Source organism: Amia ocellicauda, chromosome 10 (assembly GCF_036373705.1).
Source record: "Amia ocellicauda isolate fAmiCal2 chromosome 10, fAmiCal2.hap1, whole genome shotgun sequence".
NCBI classification, from domain to species: domain Eukaryota; kingdom Metazoa; phylum Chordata; class Actinopteri; order Amiiformes; family Amiidae; genus Amia; species Amia ocellicauda.
Genome location: NC_089859.1, coordinates 26,996,405 through 27,020,741, shown reverse-complemented (window position 1 = coordinate 27,020,741; position 24,337 = coordinate 26,996,405). Strand labels below are relative to the sequence as shown.

Genomic DNA, 24,337 nt, shown 5'->3' with positions numbered 1-24,337 from the left:
ATATGAAAGACAGGAAGTATGCTACCCATACCTGGATTCCCCTGATTAGATCTGTAAAACAGTACAATAAATCAGAAAATGCTACTGTGAGTTAATATAAACCATAAGACTTTCCAAAGTATCAAAGTCTTTGGATGTTTCTAGTTAGCCACTTTCAATCCACAAGAACTTGATGAATTAATGACTCCTCATGCACTTATAAATTACGTTTTTCAGTGGCTGATTAACCTTTTAAAATACTGTTAGGTGTTGGAAGGGTTTACATATCTGTCAGGGAGCCTTTTCTTCTGTTCTGCCAAAATGATGAACTCTGAAAGTGCTTACATGGCTCCAAGGTTAATGTAAAACATATTCTCTTAAACTGCTAATCATCAAATGTGAAGAATTCTTGTCATCTGTTTGAACTATTTGAGTCACCATGTGGGAAGAAAAAAAAGTGTGATTCAGCAAAAGCACTTGTGCAGCACTACTTCAGCAAATTACAGCACGGGGCAATTTTGTAAACAGATAGCAAAACTAGAAGGCAGGGACATTTTTGCTTTGATGTATTAATTGAATCCAATTTAATGCAGTTTAAAAGATACCAAACATGGGTTACAATGTTGTTACAGTTGACTGCTTAACAAATGCATAAAAGTCTAAACACTTATGGCTCCAGATGTACAATAACCTTAAATTAAAGGTATTTCACTTTGGTCTAACTTGGAAGGACTATGAGTATTTAAGAGAACATTCATTGGTGAACAGCAAATGCATTTGCTTCACTTCACAATTTTCAAGATGTACAGAGTTAAATACTATTATAACCATATTTTATTCAGCTATCTTTCCCTGCCACCAATGTGAGAATCTCCTCACAGCTGTTACGGAGGGCAATGCCATGCATTCCCTTTTTGATCCCTCCACACATCCATTTGTTTCAGATTAATGTTAAACTGTTGGACTATTTTAACCTTGGACCACAGACTACAGCCTGGCCAGTAGGGGTTTGCTTCTGGTGCCTTTTAAGGAAGAGATACAAAAGGCCACAAACTACACTCAAATTAGCAAGCCCGTGTCTCAGTACAGAGATCTTAATCAATGCATGAAACTGAAGACCTAGCTTAAACTAGCAAACAGCTAGTCAGCACTAAATAATCCAATTTATATATATTTATATATATATATATATATATATATATATATTTCGGATGAACTTATTTGACAAAATAATATTTTTCCAATAAAATTTAAAAAGGATAGAAATAATCCTTTAAGCCACCAAAGTGCTGACTTATGCATTTCTCTACACTGACTTTTTACCCCGTCACCTTATTATGCACAGTATAATACTGATAAACCTTTGTATACATTTTATTTGCTGTGAAATCATTTTAATGGAACACAATGAAGCATGCAGATGTATGCTGCCAGGCAATGAGTTAGATGAAAGCTTAGTGGCTCTTAAACCAAACTTTAATGGTTAAAAGTTACATAGGTTGGGGATTTCAAACACCACCTCCTAAAGGTTCACAGCGTGTAAAGGATTCCTGTCTGGGACTCTCCCTGCTCCCTGTCTCACTGCTTTCTTGTTTTGAACCTGGTCTCAATAACTGTAGTTTTTACAAGAAGGGGACCACATATGGGCAGAATCAGCATTCTGTACTGTTAAGTGGACTGTTACATAACTGGAAAGCTTATTACCTTTTTTATTTTGCAATTTACTGGTTTTGGATACAGCTCCTTTTTAATTTTGCTAATTTAAAAATGAAATGCTAAATGTGCAATGAAGTTTATGAGGGATTATTCTGCTGCATGTAGTCATGTACCTTAAACAACATAATACAGATAGCACACTACAATTGAAAAGTCATCTCAATGGAAAAATAATATGCAAAAAAACCTCAAGATAATTTTTTGTAAACCTGACCAATGACCACTGACAGATCTATGTATCTACAAATGCACAGTGACATGTAGACCTCAGATCAAAACCTGATTGTAAGCTATTTATACCCCACCCTGCAATAGGGTAAATAATAGACATAAAATAAATGTGTATTGAATTGTGCTGATACTACAGTAGCGAAACTGTAGCCATTAGATATGACAATAACGATATGCCTGGAGGTAATCTTTCAGTTTCGCACAAATGTTTACACCATGTAAAGTCAAGGGGTCTCTCAGCGGAGAGGTAAATATTCACATATTGCAAGTGAATTACAAAGTAAGATATTAGGGTAAAGAGATCAATGTTAAATAGTAGCAAAAACTTCAACTTTCAATGTGAATTTAAACTTCTTTATTAAAGCTACAAAAATCAAACTAAAACAGTTGCATGTCACTATCAGAAATTTGCATTACTCTAAAAAAAAAATGTATGAAACACATTACTTTTAATTAATAGAGACAAAATAATGTGTTTTTTGTTTCATGTTTTAGCACAGTACACCAAACATTTATCTTGGCTTGAGGTTTTGTAAGGTGTTCCATGAAGAAATACTCAAGACTGGAAATTATAATTTCAAGACTGGATGCTTTTAAGTTATTTCCTTTAAATAAAATAAGCATGAAGCACCTGGTGATTATAAAAGTCTTATTCATGTCTATCAACAAGAAACCAAATTCTAGCCTATCTGTGTGACAATTCACACGCTTGGTTATGGTGTTATGCAACGTGATGCATTTAGACAAAGGGATCTTTAAACACAATCTTTACAAGCAGGGCACACAATCTGCTTTGCAGTGTATTCAACTGTACCAAAGCGGCTGAATTTGAAATAATTGTGTAATGCTGTTTTTGTTGCATAAGTGACAAGAAATTTCAAAGAAACATTAAATGCAGTAGATAAGCTAAACAATATATATTTCCACAGGCTTAGGTTCATGCTTGTTTTATACTTTTAGACATGAGCTGGCCAGGATAAAACATAAATAATACATTGACTAAAGCTTATTAAATTGTTTCAAAAGAGTTTGAATTATAATTAATGAATTTAATAATCTCACATACTCCTTACATGTTATCAAAGAAACCATGTGGAAATATTAAGGAGTGCAGCTAACCAACGAAATGCTTAACTTCCCCTCCAGCTATGAGATCATAGTGTCTGTAGACCACATGGAAATAGTTTTATGCTTAATTTCCAGAAAAAGCACCTTCAATAGCAAAGTACATGAAGCATCTCCAAGTTGTCGCTAGACAGACATGATTCAAGCCTTGCAATTAACTTCAAGTCAAGCCAAGGGCTGGCACAATTCTACCGTACCGTACTTATCAGTACTATGTTGTGAACAGAATGGAGTCCAATGTACAAAATACACAAATATTTAATAAGAAAAAAACAAAAGAGGAACTATGCGTTTTATTTTTCATCTTGGTGAACACAAAGCAACAGGAGATTATGGTCGGCTGAGATGGGCTTCTCAGTTTAACTCTGCACTCTTCTAAACAGCATCTAACAAAGATGTAAGAAGCAAAGATGATGGAGAGATTTTGAATTGCAAATTTCTTGATTTCAGATGCACTTGCGAAGCCAGACATATTGTTGAAATGTTTCTATACCTGTATGAATATAATATTAAATATTTATTTACTTATCAGGATCCCCAAATGGTTCAATATGTTATGATGGATTTCCCAGAAACATGCATTTTGGAGGGCAAGTTTAAATGAATCACAAATATACCCATGCCCCTGCAAATCACACTCATTCCTTCTGAAAGTATCATTGGATGTGACCTTGTGACCTCTAGTGCACATTTTTGGCAAAATTATCAAATCACATTAAATCATTTAGGGATGTCGAGAGTTAAGCAAAAGTATTTAATATTATAATGGTAGCTTACACTTCTAATGCACACATTTTGTTTTTCACTCTTAATCACAAAGTAGGTATAGATTATTTGTGTAAAAAAAAAAAAAACTCACTTTACAATCACAAGTTGTCCCTTTTTATGTTCCAATGGACAATCGTTATTCATTCTAACTTCCTACTGCAACTCAGCAATGACCCCAAAGAAACAAAGACGCCACACATACTGTATGTTGTACATTCACTTTCTTTCACTCTGGAATTCTAACATGCTAAGAACTTAGCCCACAGTCCATACACCAGGTGCTAAAGGTGAGAAACAGTTTTGTACAGCCATTGGAGCTTAACACCATTCCCATCCCAGCTGAGTTTGCCCTGATTCGTTTCACCAATGGAAAACAAATACTGCAAGCAACTGACTCTGGATTCAAAACAGTAACTCTTAGGTTACATGACTCATCCTCCACTGGAAGCTAACATTTTTGCTGGACATAAAAATATTTATGTAGGTATGCGTTGATTTTTTATATGAACCTCAAAAATTTGCCTCCCAAAATCTTTTCAAACATAAGCAAGTCATTTCTGAGACATCACAGCTGAGTTCCCAATAAACACATGTACGTGCATCTCCAGAAACACGCAGATCAAAACACCCAGCCCATGAATCCAAAGCAAATATGCATACAGATATTGATGTTTAGAAATTCAAATTTCAGCAGAACATGGCAACACGCGAACTAAATCTGCTCAACAGAATGGAGAGTTTGGTGGCTGAGTCTCATACAAAATGTTCTAATGAGTTGTAGTACTTGTATTATTGTGTTCCATACAATATTAGAGATTAAATTGTAAATGTACACTCCTAAGGTAAGGCTTAAGTAATGGCCTATACATCAGCAAGTCTTTGTAATCGGCTAACATCCTCTCAACAGCTCAGTATTTAGGAATTTCAAAGCATAATTCTCACAGCTGTTTAAACTTCAGGAGGAATAAACTTTTGACCAGTTGCTAAGAGCTGCAAACTCAAAACAAATGGACTATGAAGAGTATGGGGGTGGGGGAGTGATACAGTGTCATTCATCATTTTAATACCAAATGAAAACAACTGACTTAAGGCATGTACAGCATGGCTGAAAACTGATAAATATTCCATTTGTGTGTCATTTAAAGAATTATTGCTGGGTTTCCTTTTCAAAATATCTTGGGGGTTGCCTTTGAAATAAACACATTTTCTAAATATTACACACTTCCATGGTTCACATAGTATTTTGACAATTTTGTTATCCGTTAAAAAATGAATAAAAAAATCCCAAGAGCAAAGGCTCACATTAAGTATTTTAAGTCATGCATCATACAATTGACTGTTCAAAATGGTAAATTAGACTTACCAGTTGTGGCATTTTTTTTTACTCTCCTAATGCTAGGCTCAAACGACACAATTTCAACAATCTGAACAGATTTTGTGAACAGTGGGCAGCTCACACTTAACAACCAGCTTCACTGAATTTATGTATTTTGCGTCGTGAAGGAGTGAACACTACACGATCATTTAAGTACAGGGGAACACACACGTAATGACTGATCTGAAATCCTTTGTCGTTCGAATCTCAGACACAGACTCAAAACTCCGCAAATCTCACGGAAACACGGGTGATAAATCCAGAGAAAAAGTAAACAAACATGGACCTGGATACTAACGAGCTTGCTGCCCTTATTTGTGAGTTCATCTGTGTTGACAAACTTCTGTCGGTCAGTGGAAGCTTTATTACTTCATTATTCATTCATTCATTTATTACTTATTTTGAACGAAAAAAGAGAATGTGGATGAAGATATGGCTGGGGAGGTGAGGGCAATTGGCTGTATAGCGATTGCATCATGCACCCTCTCACACTACACGTTCATCAGTAGCAGGCACGTGTCCGGACAAAGCTGCTTGTTGTCACGATCAGTACAGATTTGTTGGGATGGCCAAATCGTGTTAAAACCAGGCTAAAATTCATGTAGTGTGTGCCTAGCTTTAGTGTTACTTGTCTTTATCACATAAAAAAACACTTTTGTGTTACTCACGTTTCTTTTCATGGACAATCTGAGGTTGCACAGGCAGTACAAGGCTACAGGATTGCCGAATCGGCTTGTTGTAGGCCCCACAGACCCTGGTGTCTGGATACAAAGTGCAGGTAAAATAGAGGGTGCTGTTGTCCTGTAAATCTGCCACCTTACAAAACTCCTCTTTATCACAACCTAGGTAAACAGAGCCATGCATTAGTAATAAGTAATGCAAAGGTAACAGAAGTACAAGAAATCATGCTAATTCACTCTTCATGCAGTTGCACACCATCGCCAATAAAGATGCAAAGTTCACAGAAAAAGATAAAAAAAAACCTTCACATGGCTAATGGGATGGACAAGTAATAAATGGAAAAGCAATTTTTGTATTTCTTAGGAGTCTTACGATTTAAGCACCAAAGCTGTGCCTTCTGCGCCGAGTACTCGTGCTTAAAGATCCAGTACTGTTGGCTTGGGATGTCTATATATGGATCCACATCAATCGTGTTGCTCTCCACAGCTATAAATGCCTCAATCAGCACTTCTGAGGAAATAAAATGAGTTGTGTAACAGGAGCCGATTCCCATTATTTCTGTTGGTCATTGGAAGCTTTATTACATCATTATTCATTCATTCATTTATTACTTATTTTGAATGCAATGCCCCCCATGGGTCTTCCTTTAGGGTCATGGGCTTAAATACTTTTTTTACTGGAGCAATCTAGGTAAAGTACCTTATCAAGGGTAAAAGAGCAGTGTCCTCTACCCAGGACTGAACCCACAACCCCCCACTCAGGATCCAGAGCCCTGACCACTACTGCCCCCTTCATTTCCTTGTGACTCCATTATTGAGCAGGACAGCTGTATTAGACTTAGTGGGGACTGCCAATTCATATTCCCATGTGTAATGTACTACATTTTAATGTGTCCCATTATTTGTGTTTACCTGGTAACGTGACTGTGCCTCCTTCCTGGGGTGCAATTCTGGCACATGCTTGGGGTGACTTTGGACGCGTGGTCATATCAGATTCTGTAACACATTTCCTTGATTGAGCCAGTTCTCCCAGAAGACTTTTTACTGGACATATCCTAACATTTCTACTTAATAACTGTTGTTGTGAGATATGTGATAATACATTTTACTTATAGGTCAGGCCCTGTGTTTTCCTTGATTTGCCAAAGCAATTGCATGACCAGATCGTGCGAAAGACAGGGCCCTACTTAAAGGATATCTTACTGCTCTTAAAAGGTATACTTCTATGAAGGGAAGATTGAAGATTTTGCTAACGTTAAGTAAGTACACACATTCATAACGTAACCACGTGTTTTACAAAACATGTTTTTACCCTTCCAGAGGTAAATGCGTTGGAAGCCAATTATGGTTGCCTGGTAATTGGTTTTGTTTTTGCTGGTTGCTGGTAAGGCTGCATCAGCTACAGGAAAAAAAAAATAAGAATAATGAAACAGACCAAAAGGAAAGAGCTGAAATACAGCCTGAAATTAGTATTTCTCGGTGTTGCTTTCAGGATTTCTTGCTCATTATGTAAAAGGAGTCTGGAAGGGAATTCAATACTCTGATACAACTTGTGACAGGGGGCTGACATTATGTTTCAGAATGTTTCACTTGTTGTCTTACCAAGAGGATTGCCCCTTTCAAAACTTTACCGCCAGCAACCTGATTGGATGTCAAGTTAAATACTGACTGCCTTGCAATCAAATGCTGGTGAAATTTAAAAATCTGAAAAGCTCTACATGTGCAACTAATAATCTTGTAGGACAGGCAATCCATCCTGCCAAAACAAAGCAAGTAAAACCTTTTAAAACCAAGTATGAACAGATGTGAAGGGCATGCGACCTGTCACACACTTAAAGAATACATGGGAAACAATGGAAGATATGTTGCCTGGTCTTCATAACTTTGCTTGAAGTATGAAAGGTCTATTGAATGAATGAGCAATTACTCAGCAACAGACAGAAATAAACAGAGAGCTCTGAATTGATTCACACAGAGTATGGAAACAGAAACATGTGCAATGCGTATATTTCAAAAAAACACTCCCAAATAATAAAAAAGGTTAAAAAGCTTAAGATAAATTAAGCCTGGAGAGACAGACAAGGATCAGAGGTGCTTTTGACCAAACCCACAGTAATCTGTAGCATTGTACTCGACTTCTCCACTACAAAGTGTTTGCAATGCATGTTCCTTCACAGAACAAATTCTTTTCTTACTTATATTGAAGTTTTGGCCTCCAAAATTGAAAGTAAACTGCTTCCTCAGCTTATCATATGTAATTCCTGCTGCACAAACACTCTTTCCACCAGACTGGGCAGCCTCATCCCAGTCCTGATCACGACAGAGAAACACATCTGGGTGGCTCAAGAGACCACACATGACAGTCCCTGGAACAGAGAAACAGGCTCAGTTACTGGCTGAAAAACAGAGGTAGATGTAAAGAGACAAATTGCATTTCCCTAAGGCGATTGCAACTTTTGAATCATGTGAAAAAACTGTGTAAAAGACTTACACTCCAAGGACTACACACATCGTTGACACAGAGGGAAGACACATTCCCAACAAATGTTAGTCACTTTTCTTCTTTATCGAACCTCACACCCATCTCATCGATTGACCCAAACAAAAGGAGGGACTGAGAAACTAAATGCACATGTGAAAGGGAATTTTAATTATTCTTTAAATTGGATAAATGTTGAGGGGATGCTTAAGAATCAAGTTTTATTGTCTTTGCTGAACATTACACAATTACACAATCCTTAGAAGAACCATGTCGGAAATGTAATTTTATCATTTCTAAGGTTGGAATGCAAAGTTCGTGTTCAGTTCTTAAGTCTTAAATCCACATTTTAAATTAGGATCAGGAGTGATATGAATACTGATGTCTATAGAAGGAACTCTGAAAGACTGCAGACCACACTCATGCATGCACGCATAACCTAAAACTGAGCATTTGTCAATGACGTCATCCCAGCTGCACACAATTGACACATAATGGTGCTGTTCAGTGAGACTTTGACAGACAAACCTTTACCTCCATTGAGAATGTTCTCATTTAGTATGAACCCATCACAGCAGCTCTCCTGTTTACAGGTCTCTCTGCAGAAATAGTGCACATCTGTCAGGGTCGCTCCTCCAGCTGGGAAAACTAATGTCTGGTAGACCCCAGAACCTGCCTTCTGAAAGTCTTGTCTCTCAAATGTTCTCTGGGACCTGGTGGTGAATTCATAACCTTTGGCAGAGAGAGAAAGTACAGTTTTTCAAACCCCAGCCAAGACAACACAAACGTGTCCAAAAACAACCAACTAATTGCCAGATTCCTCAAATAATCCAGTCACTGGAATGGGGTTTAGACTACCGTTAATCCAGTATTATGAGCATAAACATTCCTGTTAATGACTTCAGATGTTTCCTCCAGCTTTCTTAAGAGAAATCATAGTTTTACTTCAGCTGAATTTGAAGAAATAATCCCTTAGATCTACTTTTAACACTTAATTTTCTAGAAAAGTAAGATGGCAGTAATATAAGACAAATTCCCCCATAACATGCTTACTGGGGGCCGAGACAGGAAGATTCAAGATTTTGTGAGGTTTCGGAGTTAGTTGTTTTTTTTTAAACCTTGTCATATTACTCTAAGAGCTCTGTGCACAGTAAGACCTTTATTGGCCTTTATCAGACAGTTTCAGAGGAAGTACCTCAATACCTTTCATCATGTAATCAAGTTGTACACATTTCTAATTTAATTCTATGCACAGTAATGGCATTTTATTTAACCAATTCACCTAATTTAGAAATATCCCTGCTGCCTCCTAATAACTGGGACTCTAGTAAGCCAAACAGATGAAAATAGTAATTCTCACACTCATAAAACTCAACTTCAAACACTTCTGTCATTTAACAAGATTCTTGTTCTAATGAATGAGGGGTTCCGGAGAACATATGGACCAGCTATATCAAAGGGACTATTGACACTGATTTGCTTACGAAGCATCTGAAACTCTTAGGGAATATTAAACAGTGAGAGCAGCAATCACTGGACCATTCACCTAATGATGGAAACATATTAGAAACCTTCAATCGTTCTGAAATGCCTCCAAGGCTCTCAAGTAGGTTATATTGAGGACCACTTTATTACTGTAAGTATCTTCTACTTACCCTTCTTTCTAAGCACAACAAGGCCTTGTTTGTCATTTCCTTGGAGCTTTACTAAACAGCTGAGGTTCTGGTACATATCCGTGCCTGAATTTCCCAGAAAACCTTTAGTCTGGAAGTAGAAGAGTTTCAAGAGAGATCGTACATTTTCAGATCCAAATATATATCATTAAATAATCTAAAACAATTATTGAGTTGACGATTTGTGAGAAAATGTATATATGAACCACAATCCATATGCAATCCAATATGGGATGAATTTTTAGTTTTTCAGAGTTTTGCCTTATCATACTAAATTGTTCACATGTGCATATGATGATGTCATTCTGTTAAAAATACAGTTCTTGTATATGACTAGATTATTTGCATCTCTTGTTATTTCATCTGAGAGTATATATGAAATATGGGTTCTTTTGATAACAGTGCTGGTAGAAAGTAAGGTCAGATCATCACTAAAAATAAATCCTAGCATACTCAGTAAACAGGCTCAACATGAGTAAAATGTAAATCTATACTACTATTATTGTTGCTATTATTATATTAATCGTATTATATTATTTATTATAATAATACATATATTCTATCCATCATATTAAAAGGGAATACTACCAACAAAGAAGCCATTATTTGTTCAGGCAGCAGCACACTGTGACTTCATTGCACAGGAATGATAAGCGCCCATTCTTCCTGCCCATGTGGGTGCCTGATAGCTTTCTCACTCACAGTCAGACAGTATGAACTGGGCCACAGCTTCAGCTGCTGAATGTCTGATTGTTGAAAGGAATTCAATTCAGAGAATCAGTGAGAGGAGGGGTTTTAATACCTTTCCGGCAGTGCTGCATTTGATGTTGGTTTCAGCTGTACTGTAGTAATCACAACGGGTTACTCCGCCTTCAGCGACAATGCTCAGGTGGTGGCATGAGGGATCGCTTGCACAGACTTAAATACATAAATAAACAAATGCATTTGTATATACACCGATCAGCCATAACACTATGACCACCTGCCTAATATTGTGTAGGTCCCCATTTTGCTGCCAAAACAGCCCTGACCCGTCGAGGCATGGACTTCACTAGACCTCTGAAGGTGTAGGCGCTTTCGGCAGTGGACAGGGGTCAGCATGGGCACCCTGACTGGTCTGCGGCTACGCAGCCCCATACGCAACAAACTGCGATGCACTGTGTGTTCTGACACCTTTCTATCAGAACCAGCATTCACTTTTTCAGCAATTTGAGCTACAGTAGCTCATCTGTTGGATCGGACCACACGGGCCAGCCTTCGCTCCCCACGTGCATCAGTGAGCCTTGGCCGCCCATGACCCTGTCGCCGGTTCACCGCTTTTCCTTCCTTGGACCACTTTTGATAGGTACTGACCACTGCAGACCGGGAACACACGGCAAGAGCTGCAGTTTTGGAGATGCTCTGACCCAGTCGTCTAGCCATCACAATTTGGCCCTTGTCAAAGTTGCTCAGATCCTTACGCTTGCCAATTTTTCCTGCTACTAACACATCAACTTTGAGGACAAAATGTTCACTTGCTGCATAATATATCCCACCCACTGACAGGTGCCATGATAACAAGATTATCAGTGTTATTCACTTCACCCGTCAGTGGTCATAATGTTATGGCTATATATATATATATATATATATATATATATACATACATACACACACACATATACAGTGAGGGAAAAAAGTATTTGATTCCCTGCTGATTTTGTACGTTTGCCCACTGACACAGAAATGATCAGTCTATAATTTTAATGGTAGGTGAGAGACAGAATAACAACAAAAAAATCCAGAAAAAAACGCATTTCAAAAAAGTTATAAATTGATTTGCATGTTAATGAGGGAAATAAGTATTTGATCCCCTATCAATCAGCAAGATTTCTGGCTGCCAGGTGTCTTTTATACAGGTAACGAGCTGAGATTAGGAGCACTCTCTTAAAGGGTGTGCTCCTAATCTCAGCTCGTTACCTGTATAAAAGACACCTGTCCACAGAAGCAATCAATCAATCAGATTCCAAACTCTCCACCATGGCCAAGACCAAAGAGCTGTCCAAGGATGTCAGGGACAAGATTGTAGACCTGTAGACTGTCAGTCTCCCTCGGTCTGGGGCTCCATGCAAGATCTCACCTCGTGGAGTTTCAATGATCATGAGAACGGTGAGGAATCAGCCCAGAACTACACGGGAGGATCTTGTTAATGATCTCAAGGCAGCTGGGACCATAGTCACCAAGAAAACAATTGGTAACACACTACGCCGTGAAGGACTGAAATCCTGCAGCGCCCGCAAGGTCCCCCTGCTCAAGAAAGCACATGTACAGGCCCGTCTGAAGTTTGCCAATGAACATCTGAATGATTCAGAGGAGAACTGGGTGAAAGTGTTGTGGTCAGATGAGACCAAAATCAAGCTCTTTGGCATCAACTCAACTCGCCGTGTTTGGAGGAGGAGGAATGACCCCAAGAATGACCCCCATGACCATCCCCACCGTCAAACATGGAGGTGGAAACATTATGCTTTGGGGGTGTTTTTCAAGAGTATGTACTGTCATGTACTGTCAAATCTTGGGTGAGAACCTCCTTCCCTCAGCCAGGGCATTGAAAATGGGTCGTGGATGGGTATTCCAGCATGACAATGACCCAAAAGACACAGCCAAGGCAACAAAGGAGTGGCTCAAGAAGAAGCACATTAAGGTCCTGGAGTGGCCTAGCCAGTCTCCACACCTTAATCCCATAGAAAATCTGTGGAGGGAGCTGAAGGTTCGAGTTGCCAAACGTCAGCCTTGAAACCTTAATGACTTGGAGAGGATCTACAAAGAGGAGTGGGACAAAATCCCTCCTGAGATGTGTGCAAACCTGGTGGCCAAGTACAAGAAACGTCTGACCTCTGTGATTGCCAACAAGGGTTTTGCCACCAAGTACTAAGTCGAAGGGGTCAAATACTTATTTCCCTCATTAAGATGCAAACCAATGTATAACTTTTTTGAAATGTGTTTTTCTGGATTTTTTTGTTGTTATTCTGTCTCTCACTGTTAAAATACAACTACCATTAAAATTAAAATAATTTATTTTTCAGTGGGCAAACATACAAAATCAGCAGGGGATCAAATACTTTTTTCCCCCACTGTATATATATATACACACATATATACACAGACACAGCACAGTGTGTGTAAATATAAACTTTCCATTGCTTTCTCTTGAATGCCCATTTGAAAATAGATACACATGCAGATGGACAGACAGACGGACATAAAATCATAAGTTTACCTGAGATGCACCTCTGTAGCTGGCTGTCAAAACCCTCATTCGCTGTGTCCGAGCTGATTTTAATCACATCTTCAGCATTCAGAATCCACTGGGATTTGGGCACATCTTCAAATTTCTGCATCACTGCATTTACACAATACCTCAGTTAGTTTAGCTTTTCAGAGAACCAAGAAAACCTGTAGGATATCATTACCACCACTTTTATTCAGTTAATGGGATGCACTTGAGCTTAGAAGTAAAGATATAATTCTGTCATTTGTAAAATCACAGAAAAAAGTGATTTGAACAATTTGAAGTCTAATTATTAAATTAATTCAAATATTTATATTGTTTTATTAGCGTGTTAACTGGTAATTAAATTAAATAGCTGCTAGTGCAGTTATATATATATATATATATAAAATAATGTATACGGTCAGTGGAACAGGAAAGATAATTGATGCTAACCGTTTGAGGAACATTAATAACCAGCACCCTGCGTTATTAACAGAATTACCTTTAAATACATACTTTGAACAGGGGAAACACAGATGACGTGCAAGGCCTACTAATAGCAGACCGCCAGACAACCTAGTGACATGCAAAACCACTGCATAGCTCTAATAATGGACAAACGGATACGTGAATACTATCTCTGAAGTTGTCCACCTATTGAACCTCATGCACAGAACCGGCCATTCTAATGAACACAATATTTAGAAAACAAAATTAAAATAACTAAATTTGTACAATGCTTTGACTTTTTTTACATTCTCAGTATGCACGACTGATAACCCTTAACTTAAAGGTTATCAAAAGGACCATGTTCTCTGTTATTATTGATCTATTTTTAAAAATGTTTAGTGTGCTTGTAAAAGGTTTAGGTCAGACAGCTGAGTCCACTGTGCAGACTTAAATCCAATTTCTCTAATGACAGCAATTTGATCTGATGTTTTTAGTTGTGCTTGGCTAGAGAGTGTGCTAATCTACGTTGTCTCCAAGTATTTACAGAGTATCTGAACTCCTGCCTCTCATGGCATTTAGCAGCATAGGTTTTTTATTTATTTTTTACTGAAACCATGTTATACATACTGTTTGGGGGCACCAGAAATAATCTTAGATAATCTTATTATTAGACCCCAGTCTACATGTACAGTCAATGCCACAACACAACTCTGCTAAGCAAAGTCTGCTAAGCTATTATCCAGCTCACCCCGGCACTGAGAGTCTGTAAGGGGCACCGCAGCTGCGGTCCAGTCCAGTCTATCCCCACGGTCAGTGACACAGAACCACTTCTGAGATTCAGCATCACTCTGGGCTGCTCTGAACTCCCCTTCCTTGGTGCACTGCAGTCTGAGACGCGCCTCCTCACATGGAGTAACACCTGGAGAGCAACACAAGCACAGTCAGTATTCCTAGGACTAGAGTGCTCTATTTTCTCATCTGGCTATCCTACAGTACCTGCGCTTTCCATCAAGGTGAAATGGATAGTCTATGAATCACAAAGCCCAACTGTTCTGTCTGTAAAATCAGATATAATTAGATATACAGGCCTGCACACGCCATGATGGAAATGATTTCTGAACTAGAAGTGTGTATTAATTTGCTTAAGTATGTACAGAGGCTGGTGTGATGAGTCCAGTTCGTTATGCTGAAGCGCAAGAAACAATTGCAACCCTCAATGCAGGACATTGACTGCCTCCCATGCAGTGGATTAAATCTTTAAAAATACTGTATCATAAAACAACAGAGATCCCATTTAATCACAGGGAACTGGGAAGAGTGCCTAGCGCACAGCAGGTGTGCATAGATGGTCTGTTGTCTCCCTTTTTTATTTTGTATTACTTACAGTGTGTGGCTTTGAAAGCTCCTTTGGAGACTGTAGACCTGCCCTGGGGGCATTTGTTACAGAAATCGCTTCCTTCCTGGTGCTGATAGGAGCCATGTGGGCATGGGGTGCAGACACCACTGTTGGCAAAAGTGCCTGCTGGACAAATCACTGCCAGAGAAAAATCAAAAGAGATTCTGTTAACGCATGGCGAGAGGAAATCTCTCACAGATATCTGAAACCAGACTTCACTTATATGCCACCCTATGGAAGGTTATGGAAGCTGGCATCTAAAATGTAATAAGTGACATGAAAGACCAGCAGCAGTTTTTGAAAATGGTTGTGTTAAAACAACTAATGACATTGAAGTGAACCAAGGCATACAAAAGCTATTTATCTGAATCCCATCAGATTATGTATTTTTTCTGCAGTTCAAGCTGATATAATATTAAATGCAGAGCTTTAAAGGGCACAGTAATCATGTGCAGATTTCTTTTAGATTACATATTACCAACTCTGTGCAAGAAAACCATTCCAGTGAGTCTGTTCCGGTTTTCCATTTCAATCTATTCCACTACAACAACAAAAAACAAAGAATACCATGGCTTACAAAAAATACAAAAGAAGCACTACAGCTTTGCTTTAGACACAGAAAGTAAGTATATTATAATGAAGATCTATTGGAATATTTTGGAGAGAAATAATTCCTTCCTCTTAACTAGCTGTTTTCCAGATGTTTCAATCTCAAAGCAAGAACAAATAACTGAGGAGAAACTGCTGTCCATGTCATGATATCGCTTCACTCTTACCTCAGGAATATTGAAATGCTCCATGTATAGAAAACGTTCTTTTATTTTATTCAACACATAGCAGTTAGATTATTTTAACTAACAGCACTGATTTTTTTTAGGTGTGCATTCAAACATACTAAGAACATTAAGTGTCCCAAAATGCAAGTTTGTAAAGATTATTTTCTGTACAATGTCTTGTCATGCACTTAAAAAAAATTATCATAAATGATGTAGTTATATTTTTATATAAGGTTTACATCATATAGTACAAGGCCTCGCTGTGTAACGTGAGCTGAGATTTTAGCCAAACCAAATAGCAAATGCTGACAGACTGATCCTGTTGATCTGTTGGCAGACAAAATCCCATCACAGCATTCTCTGCATAGAAATCATATAATATGTTGGATACCAGTCAAGTATTTAGAACATTTAAACTGTAAGATTAACATTAATTATTTCCTTACATTAAAGTAAGATTTTCAACGAAAGCAGAGTAAGCCAAAACCGCTCTTACTTTGTTGGTTTTTAGGTGGAAAGTATTATCAAGACAGAAGTTTACAGATAATAAAAGCTGGTAGAACAATGGAGTAATGTACACCACATACAGTTTCCTTTAATGTCTTACTTATCACATTTTGTGACATGTGATTGTGCTTTTTAACAGAACAGGATCCATTCAAACATGGCATTAAGACGAAACCAGGGGAAATATAAGAGTTTTAAGAATTTAAGAGTTTAATACAGTTTAAGATTATATTGCAAATCCACACATGATTCCCCAACTTATGTATTTCAATAAATCGTTAAGCAATTCTTATACCACCCAGAAAAAAAAAAAAACAAGAAGAGAAAATCAAACAAAACTTCTGTAAAACCACAGAAAATATTGTTTTTGTCTGATGGAAAGCAGTTTTTTTTTGTTTTACTCTGATTGCTTTTATCATGCTCCAGCTCCTGGGGAAATTTCAGTATTGTTTGCAGTGGCTGGTGGAGTAGCCCACCTCGAACAGGATAAAACAGAACAGAACATTAACAGCTTGAATGCAGGTTATGGAGATGTTCTGTTTTATATTCAACCATGTTTTGCTCCAATGTTAACTGGCAACTGCAGCTTACAGTGTTGCCCAGATGGAAATATTATATTTCTGAAGTAAAAACATTAGACATTAAACGTACCACATCCTTTGAAGCCGGAGAGCATCTGATACCCCTGTAAGCATCCGAACTGCACAACAGGAGAGAAGTCAATGGAGACATCAGGTGGGAATGGCTCGGGGTCTAAGACAGGTTGATAGGCACCACTTTTGATCAAATCCACAACGCCTTTAACCAGATTCGCGCTGGCAAAAGCACTGTCTAAAGTGAGAGAAACAATGACAAGGTTAAAGTCAGGGCTGTGATGTTACCAGCAGTACTCCTGTCTAACAGATCCCTTTCAACATGGTATTCTGCAGAAATGTATTTCTATGACATGTTAAAGGATAAACCTGCATACATTCTAACACTAAAAAATGAGAACAGGATTTAGTCAGAAAATCAGATCAGTGGAAAATCACCTGCTGAAATTTTTTGTATATTTGTATATTTCCCTGTGGGTGCATGAAAGTAGCATCAAAGTTTTTTGTGGCATTTGTCATTCTTTGGTAGCCAGTCAAAGATTAAGGTGAAATAAAACTGTTATTAAAAAATATCACTGATAAATGTGTCTCAGCATGGCCACGTAAGCATTTCATACTGAGATGACTATTTAATTAAAACCATTAAATGCTTTGGCTGCTTTGAGAAGAACTTGTCTTTATTTAATTAATGACAAATTGGCAGAGCCCAGAGCATATATATCATCTACATGGGCTGTGTTTTCACATTTAAGAAATTCTGCAATTTTCATTGAGCAGTCCCAAGAACCAATGTCCTCATAATTCATTGATCTGGAAAATATATCGGAAAAGGGAAATTTTGAAAAATAGTGTTTACCAAGTGACAGACTGGTTTGGCCAAGAGTTGAAAGACACGCAATGAATTTTAAACTTGTTGTCCAAAAGATGGTAGCCAATATAAAACAGACTAATCAGGCCTCTTAAAACATGGTAAAAATCAATGTAGATCCACAAATCATAAGTATCTGACATTGCTTGCATCAGTATGCGGTTTATCATTTCCGTTACAGAAATGTTCACAGCAACAGTGCTGATTTTATTGTATAAGACAACTCATTTAATTAGTTCAATACCCAAAAATGTATTGTTACCCAATAATGCTTGTTATTTAATTTTGTATTATTTGTTACCAATATCATGTGAATCCGGCAGGGCTGCTATGGGGAAGTCTCCATGTTGGGCCTTCCATGTGATTTCTGCCATTAACCGCTGGGAACTCACACACTCCAAGGCCACTGCTGAGTCATCGCAGATTGAAACAGAACTGGTTTTTCCCCGGAAAGTTGTCTGAAAACAAGGGCCCAAACAGCAGCTAAACAACAATGCTTATTTTTTTAATATATCTGCACTAAAAAAACATTTGTGTTATGCTTACTCTGAATGTAAATGTAAATGTAAATCTGAATGTATATAAAGCAACATTTTAAGCTAATGCCGTGTAAATAAAATGTTACAGTTACCTGTGTCTATGTCAATGCTTTGGTATAAAACTGAACTGTTGCCCACAGAGAACAGTTCAACAGAATATAATTAAGCTATAAATGTCAAGCTAAGCCTTCATTCCCCTGTGAGAGCTCATTACATGATTACACAAAAGAGAAATCTTGCCAAGTGTATTTAAATACATTAAATAAAAATGTTCCAACAGCACAAATGTCAAAACTTTCCTTAGCAGAGTTTCACCAGTGTTTCTTCAGATGTGTTTGAACACACAGCTGCATTTGGAGACAAACTAGAAGATGTACAAAACCACCTAGAATATAGTCATTTTGTCATAAGTATTGTACTGCCAGAACAGCTAGGAAGGTTCTGTCTGAGGTGCTTTATTGTACAGTAGTTCCCTCTATTGTACACACTCAAGAGACAAGGTACAGATCTTTTGTGGAGAACTCAGTCTTCTAGCGTTCAATAATCTGGCAGATTCCAGTTTCCACTGAATACAGTGATCTGACTCAGGCCCCTTATCCCGAACCTCAACTTGAAACCAAAGTGACACTCCTGTTCTGATATTTCAGCCCCTAATCTCTATCCCGACCCCTAGGATGAAATCATCCAATTAACTGATAATTATAATCATACTAATGATGCAGATGAAGAAAGTAAACATGCAGCACCTGGAGGTTGCACAGGCCCTGGGCCCTGAGGTCCTGGAGGAGAGTGGACTGTAATCGGGGGCGCTCAGAGCTGCATGCTTTCTTGCCCTCAGCCAGGGAGAGCTGGAATTTGGTTTGGGCCTGGACGGTCTGGAACAGCTGGGGCTCTGGAGAGAGAAAAGTTTCAACACCCTCAGAACAAATGCTTTCATTAAAGATCACCTACATGCAGTGAGAGGCATCTGATTCAACCTTAAACCCACAAGATAGTGGATGGGGAAAAACTAACATAAAGGGTGGAAGAAAAAAGAAAGAAAGAAAGAAAGAAAGAAAGAAAGGAAAAGAAAGATTGATTAGGTTCCCAACGACTCATTTTGTTGTGATGTGTAAGGGAGCCTGTAGATTTAAGTCTCCGCTTTTGGAAATGATGTTTTCCCTGGGAACCCAGAGGGAGCAGCCACCTGACCTCGCATTCCCCATCTGCTAAAGTGGAAAAAGTTGACTGGTGTAGGTTGAGACTCCATACACTAAAGTGCAGCTAGCGAAGAGACACCTAGAGAGTTCTAAACTGAAAACAATCAATATAATCTCTGTCCTTGTGGTTTCCAAAAATAATGTTCAAGTTGGAAAGAAGAATCTGAAAACTTCATCAATATCAGACTTCAACAATATCAGAGAACTTTAACATGTCCTCGGTCCTCCCAGCTCAACATTGGCCTTTCAAGCAGTTCAGAATTTAAAAACAAAATCTGTACAAACAATGTGTGTGACTTTTAAAAAAATAAGTAAAATTGGAGTGGACATCAGATATAAAATGCAATGTGACATAGCAAAGCCACAGAGAGCGAAGTAATTCTTCAGAGCTTTTTTCTGTCATTTTAGACATGATCTAAATATGAGGAATTCCTCTATCATTTAAGCCGGTGAATTATGACCTCTACTTGTGTGCCTGACAGCTGACTTGGTGGCAGACTGCTCAAGTGCTCCATCTTGTTAAGCTAACAACAGCAGGAGGGTTTGTGCCCCAAAGCCAAGTTGTCAGCCAGCAGATTTCTATTTGTCAGCGTGAAACTCAGTGTGCTTGAGACGGGGAGTGGGGTTAGCAAAGAATAGGTTCGTCTGGTTTCACATAATAAAAATACAAAGCCATTAGGGAGCAGGGTGAGGGCGCAAAGCATTGCGTTGTGTATTTGAGGTGAAGCATCAGACTGAAAGAATTTCAAGAGGGAACAATAAATAAAACATTTCCACAACAAAAACAAATTACATTTTTTAGTGATTAAGTAACACCACAAGGAAAAAGATAATCTGGGAAAAACTAAGATAACCAGTTTAATATGTTCTGTTGTTCCTTGGTCTGGACTGAGTCAGTGTTTCCTTTGACATCTGCAGTGAACTCCAAAGCCAAGGAGAATGAAGCCTGTCTCATGTGCTTGTGTATTTGTTACACACTTGTGGTCATATATTTCCAACAGTTTCTAGCCTCACGCAATTTTGTAAAAGCAGCCAATGCAATAACATAACGATGAAGTCATCAGGATGGGTTGAATTTTAAGTAACCGAAGGTTTACAGTCACCTTTATTCTGAATGTTGACTGCCGTTTCATTTGAGTTTTTCTTTCTTGGGAGGTAGGGAGGTATACGGTTCCTATATTTCAGTATTCTAATCTCTATGACATTTATCTTATTATAGGCAAAACCTATTGATGAATTAGCCCACAAAATATATAATAAACATAATATAAATACTGTAAAACTAGACAGCAGTAAGAGTCTAGTGAGATATACATTAGCTACAACAGAGATGATAAAGTGAGAAAAAACATCTTCTGACATAGTCAACGGACAGGAAGAGGACTTTACCAGCAATTGACACGTACTTTGACAGGTATCAGGAAGTGGTTCTGCTGATACCCAGTTGTTGGTCACCACATCACATAAGAAGTTGTTCTCAGAAAGTGCGTTCTGGTAACCATGACGGCAGGTTATCTGGCACTGCTGCCTCTGCTGGCCATTCTCGGGGAAGTCACTGCAAAATACGGCTCCATTGTGGACATTAGGCACACCAAAAGGTAGTGGACACCGAGGAGCTGAAAAACAAAAAGCAATTTTATTTTTCAATGAAGGAAATACCTGTGATGGTGATATTAATGTTATATATAGTGCATTGCCTTTACTGTCATTCAGGTGGAAGTATATGCAAATGAATGAAGTTTGCATACAAAACCCATAGGATGTTGAATAGCTACAATTCACACTGAATTCTAATGAATGTGTATAAAGAATGAATACTGCACTCATTCTGACATGTGACAACTCAACCACAGCAAACAACAGCGGTAGAGGGCCCAATATACAATGTTTAACTATGTATTGAGCACCTCCATATTAATATATATTATCCACACAAGTAAAAAATGTTGAAATATAATATAAACATATTGCATAATAATGGAAGTCACACACATTATCCATCAGCTCAGTCGATTTTTAAAGTTGAGTCCCAGATCTAACTGAGCGCCTAACATCATTCCTACACTGGCTTATGTCAAGCTTGCACTGCACTACTTAAATCAATGGGCTCCCTTGAGGACCATGTAATCTTGTTTTATGACATTAATCTGGAAATACACAATCGTTTTTATGTATATGCTCTTGCTCTGGTTAAAATAATGCTCATTCAAGGCTTGTATTTGTAATATGTGCATATAGATAAGTGTGTTATTAAAAATGTGGATGTTTATAATTACACTGAGAAATGAAGTAGACTTGTGCATGTATAATTTCTTTAGAGATTTCCACATTCAAATATATAATCTTCTCTTTCAGCTTTTTCTTTTACAGCTGTGGTAGTGGGAGACAAGGGAACACCACCACGTGGAGTGCAAATCTTTTTCTTATGTGATATTCTGCCTTGGAGTGTAGAGCAAACTGGGCTTTGCAGTATTTAACACACTCGTAACTGTTTGCTAGTCAGTCAAAACCTACTGTCACAAGCGGGTTGCTCTCCTGAGTCTTGTCTGAGCCTGGTCCCAGGAGCCTCCTGCCCACTTGGAAAGACACACCAGCAATCCCTCTGGTCACACTGCACTGGGGCAAACAAGGCCCCCTCCTGGCGACACTGGGGAACATAGCCAAGCCCAGCTTCTCTTCTGAGAACCTGACTCTTCAACAGTCCACACCAACCAGGGCCTAGACACGCACACAGAGTTGTATAGGAGAGCATGGCAGGGCAAGGGGAGTAAGATATCCAGAGATAATGAGCAGCAGTTGAAGCAAGAAGAGCAGAAGTGCTTAAACATGCTAATTAAAAGCAAAGAGAGATTTGTCATAGATGTCTCCTTTGGTTTTTGGCACAGCGTTTAAGCGTAAGGCATGGGACCACTATTTGACCATTATTCTATGCCAAGAAAGTCAGTAACTAGCAGAACACAGTACTTTCAAAAGGTTGAGTTCAGCATAATATCCCAATAGGGATACACTGCTTAAAATATTAATCATCTCATCACATAGTTTGAAATGTAGTTTCACAACAGGCAGGAAACAGCCTGTAAGTCCAAGGAGACAAAGTTTGTCTTTTAACCTGAATTCAATAAAACTATGAAAAAAAATATATCAGCAGCAGGCGTTTTCATTCTTCATTATCAGAAGAAACAGTCCCCACCCAAAGTTCAAAATGCCTTACACTCAGGGCTTCCTCCCTGGCTGTGAAGGGCAGGCTGAATTGGTTTTCCTGTGACTGAACTGACACACCAAGCCAGGCCAGTCTCTGTGCCGTCGTTCTGCAGAACGGTGTATTCACCTCTCTGAAAAACAGAAGCAGCTATTGTGGAACCAAAGAGTAAAGGCCTTTGCACACTGGACACTATGAGGCGTGAAAATTTTCATGTGCATGAAAAGAGAGAAAAAAAAAAAAAAAAAGTGTGTGCATTCCTATCTCAGCTTGCATACCATAATTGTCATACAACGCAACGGTGTCAATTTTGAAATTGGAACGGGTTTGATTTGATCTGAACTTATGTTAATAAAAAATGACATTAACCAATGAAAAACATCAGGAAGACATGTGGATTGATGGAAAAGCTTATCATCTGCATGTCTAACCACAAGGAACTATACAACAAAAATAAAAACAACAAGGACATCGAGAACAAAGGCAATATATGGCAAGGTATCGCGCAAGAGCTGGGCATGAAAGATACCTTTTGATGTTGCTAGAATTCTCTTAGTGGTTATACACAGATAAACAACACAAAAGTGACTGACATTATTTACAAAGATTTGCACTTTCAAATAAACAGTGTGTGCAACAAGGTCTTTATGTTTTTTAAATCTCATTGTAGCTGAGAAGGCAAAGAAACAGTGGCGTGGCTTGCGAGATGCACACCAGCTCAAGAAAGGCAGTGTACCTGGTGCGGTTTTATCAGATGTAAGATGCAAAGTCCTTGACGGACAAACGGACTATAAATGACGTATCTGATTCACTGTGCAATGGCCTTATGACCTGCTATAATGACAGACCACATACTGTGAGGTTGAGCTGTCACTAGAGAATTCAGATGCCAAAATACAGCACACAACTTAATGCATTTAGATTGTGAGGTTTACTTATTAAAATATTAAACAAAGTCTACTAATTAGAAGATGGCTTATATATCCTGTATAGAAAATATAGGGTTTACCAAACCTCTTGACAAGAGGGTTTATATAGCGTGGTTCCAGAAGCACTGAGGTCAGACTGTCTCCAATCAGAAAGCAAAGCTCTGGTGTGAGCCCGCTGGCAAGGAGTCCCACCTACAAAACAGTACAAGGATCAGATATACACACTGTTCTCTGTCCACTACACAACACAGCCAACAAGCTTAAAAAGGCAAATTAATGCTATATATATATATATATATATATATATATATATATATATATATATATATATATATATTAGCAATGACAAAAAAAAAAAAACTTCAGACACTCAAACTTCAAATGCTAAACATAGTAAAACAAAAAACTAATCCCCAGATGATTATACAAAGTTTTTAATGAAGGATTTTAAATAAAAACACACATCTCTGCTTTGTTATTAGGCTGTCACTGTAATGACTTGCATGGTTTCCTTGGTATATGCTACATGTTAATATAAGATACTAGAAGATGCTCTGTTTCTCTTCAGAAGCAAAATGAGGGCTGAGAGTGCCAGCGCATATTGG

General features: G+C 38.2%; 1 protein-coding gene across 1 annotated transcript in view; it reads right to left on the bottom strand.

The window, feature by feature from the left end:
* tg (thyroglobulin) overlaps positions 1 to 24,337 on the bottom strand; it is an 84,037-nt gene that overhangs the window by 47,612 nt on the left and 12,088 nt on the right. The window contains exons 14-31 of the mRNA XM_066714567.1: positions 23,818 to 23,924; positions 22,816 to 22,936; positions 22,119 to 22,322; positions 21,011 to 21,220; positions 19,152 to 19,297; positions 18,168 to 18,324; positions 17,057 to 17,236; positions 15,111 to 15,260; positions 14,475 to 14,645; positions 13,283 to 13,405; positions 10,829 to 10,944; positions 10,009 to 10,117; positions 8,888 to 9,085; positions 8,070 to 8,240; positions 7,187 to 7,273; positions 6,787 to 6,870; positions 6,248 to 6,385; positions 5,863 to 6,036 (exon numbers count right to left, since the gene is read on the bottom strand). Coding sequence (XP_066570664.1) covers positions 5,863 to 6,036; positions 6,248 to 6,385; positions 6,787 to 6,870; positions 7,187 to 7,273; positions 8,070 to 8,240; positions 8,888 to 9,085; positions 10,009 to 10,117; positions 10,829 to 10,944; positions 13,283 to 13,405; positions 14,475 to 14,645; positions 15,111 to 15,260; positions 17,057 to 17,236; positions 18,168 to 18,324; positions 19,152 to 19,297; positions 21,011 to 21,220; positions 22,119 to 22,322; positions 22,816 to 22,936; positions 23,818 to 23,924 — 2,646 coding nt within the window. The remainder of the gene's footprint in view (positions 1 to 5,862; positions 6,037 to 6,247; positions 6,386 to 6,786; positions 6,871 to 7,186; positions 7,274 to 8,069; positions 8,241 to 8,887; positions 9,086 to 10,008; positions 10,118 to 10,828; positions 10,945 to 13,282; positions 13,406 to 14,474; positions 14,646 to 15,110; positions 15,261 to 17,056; positions 17,237 to 18,167; positions 18,325 to 19,151; positions 19,298 to 21,010; positions 21,221 to 22,118; positions 22,323 to 22,815; positions 22,937 to 23,817; positions 23,925 to 24,337) is intronic.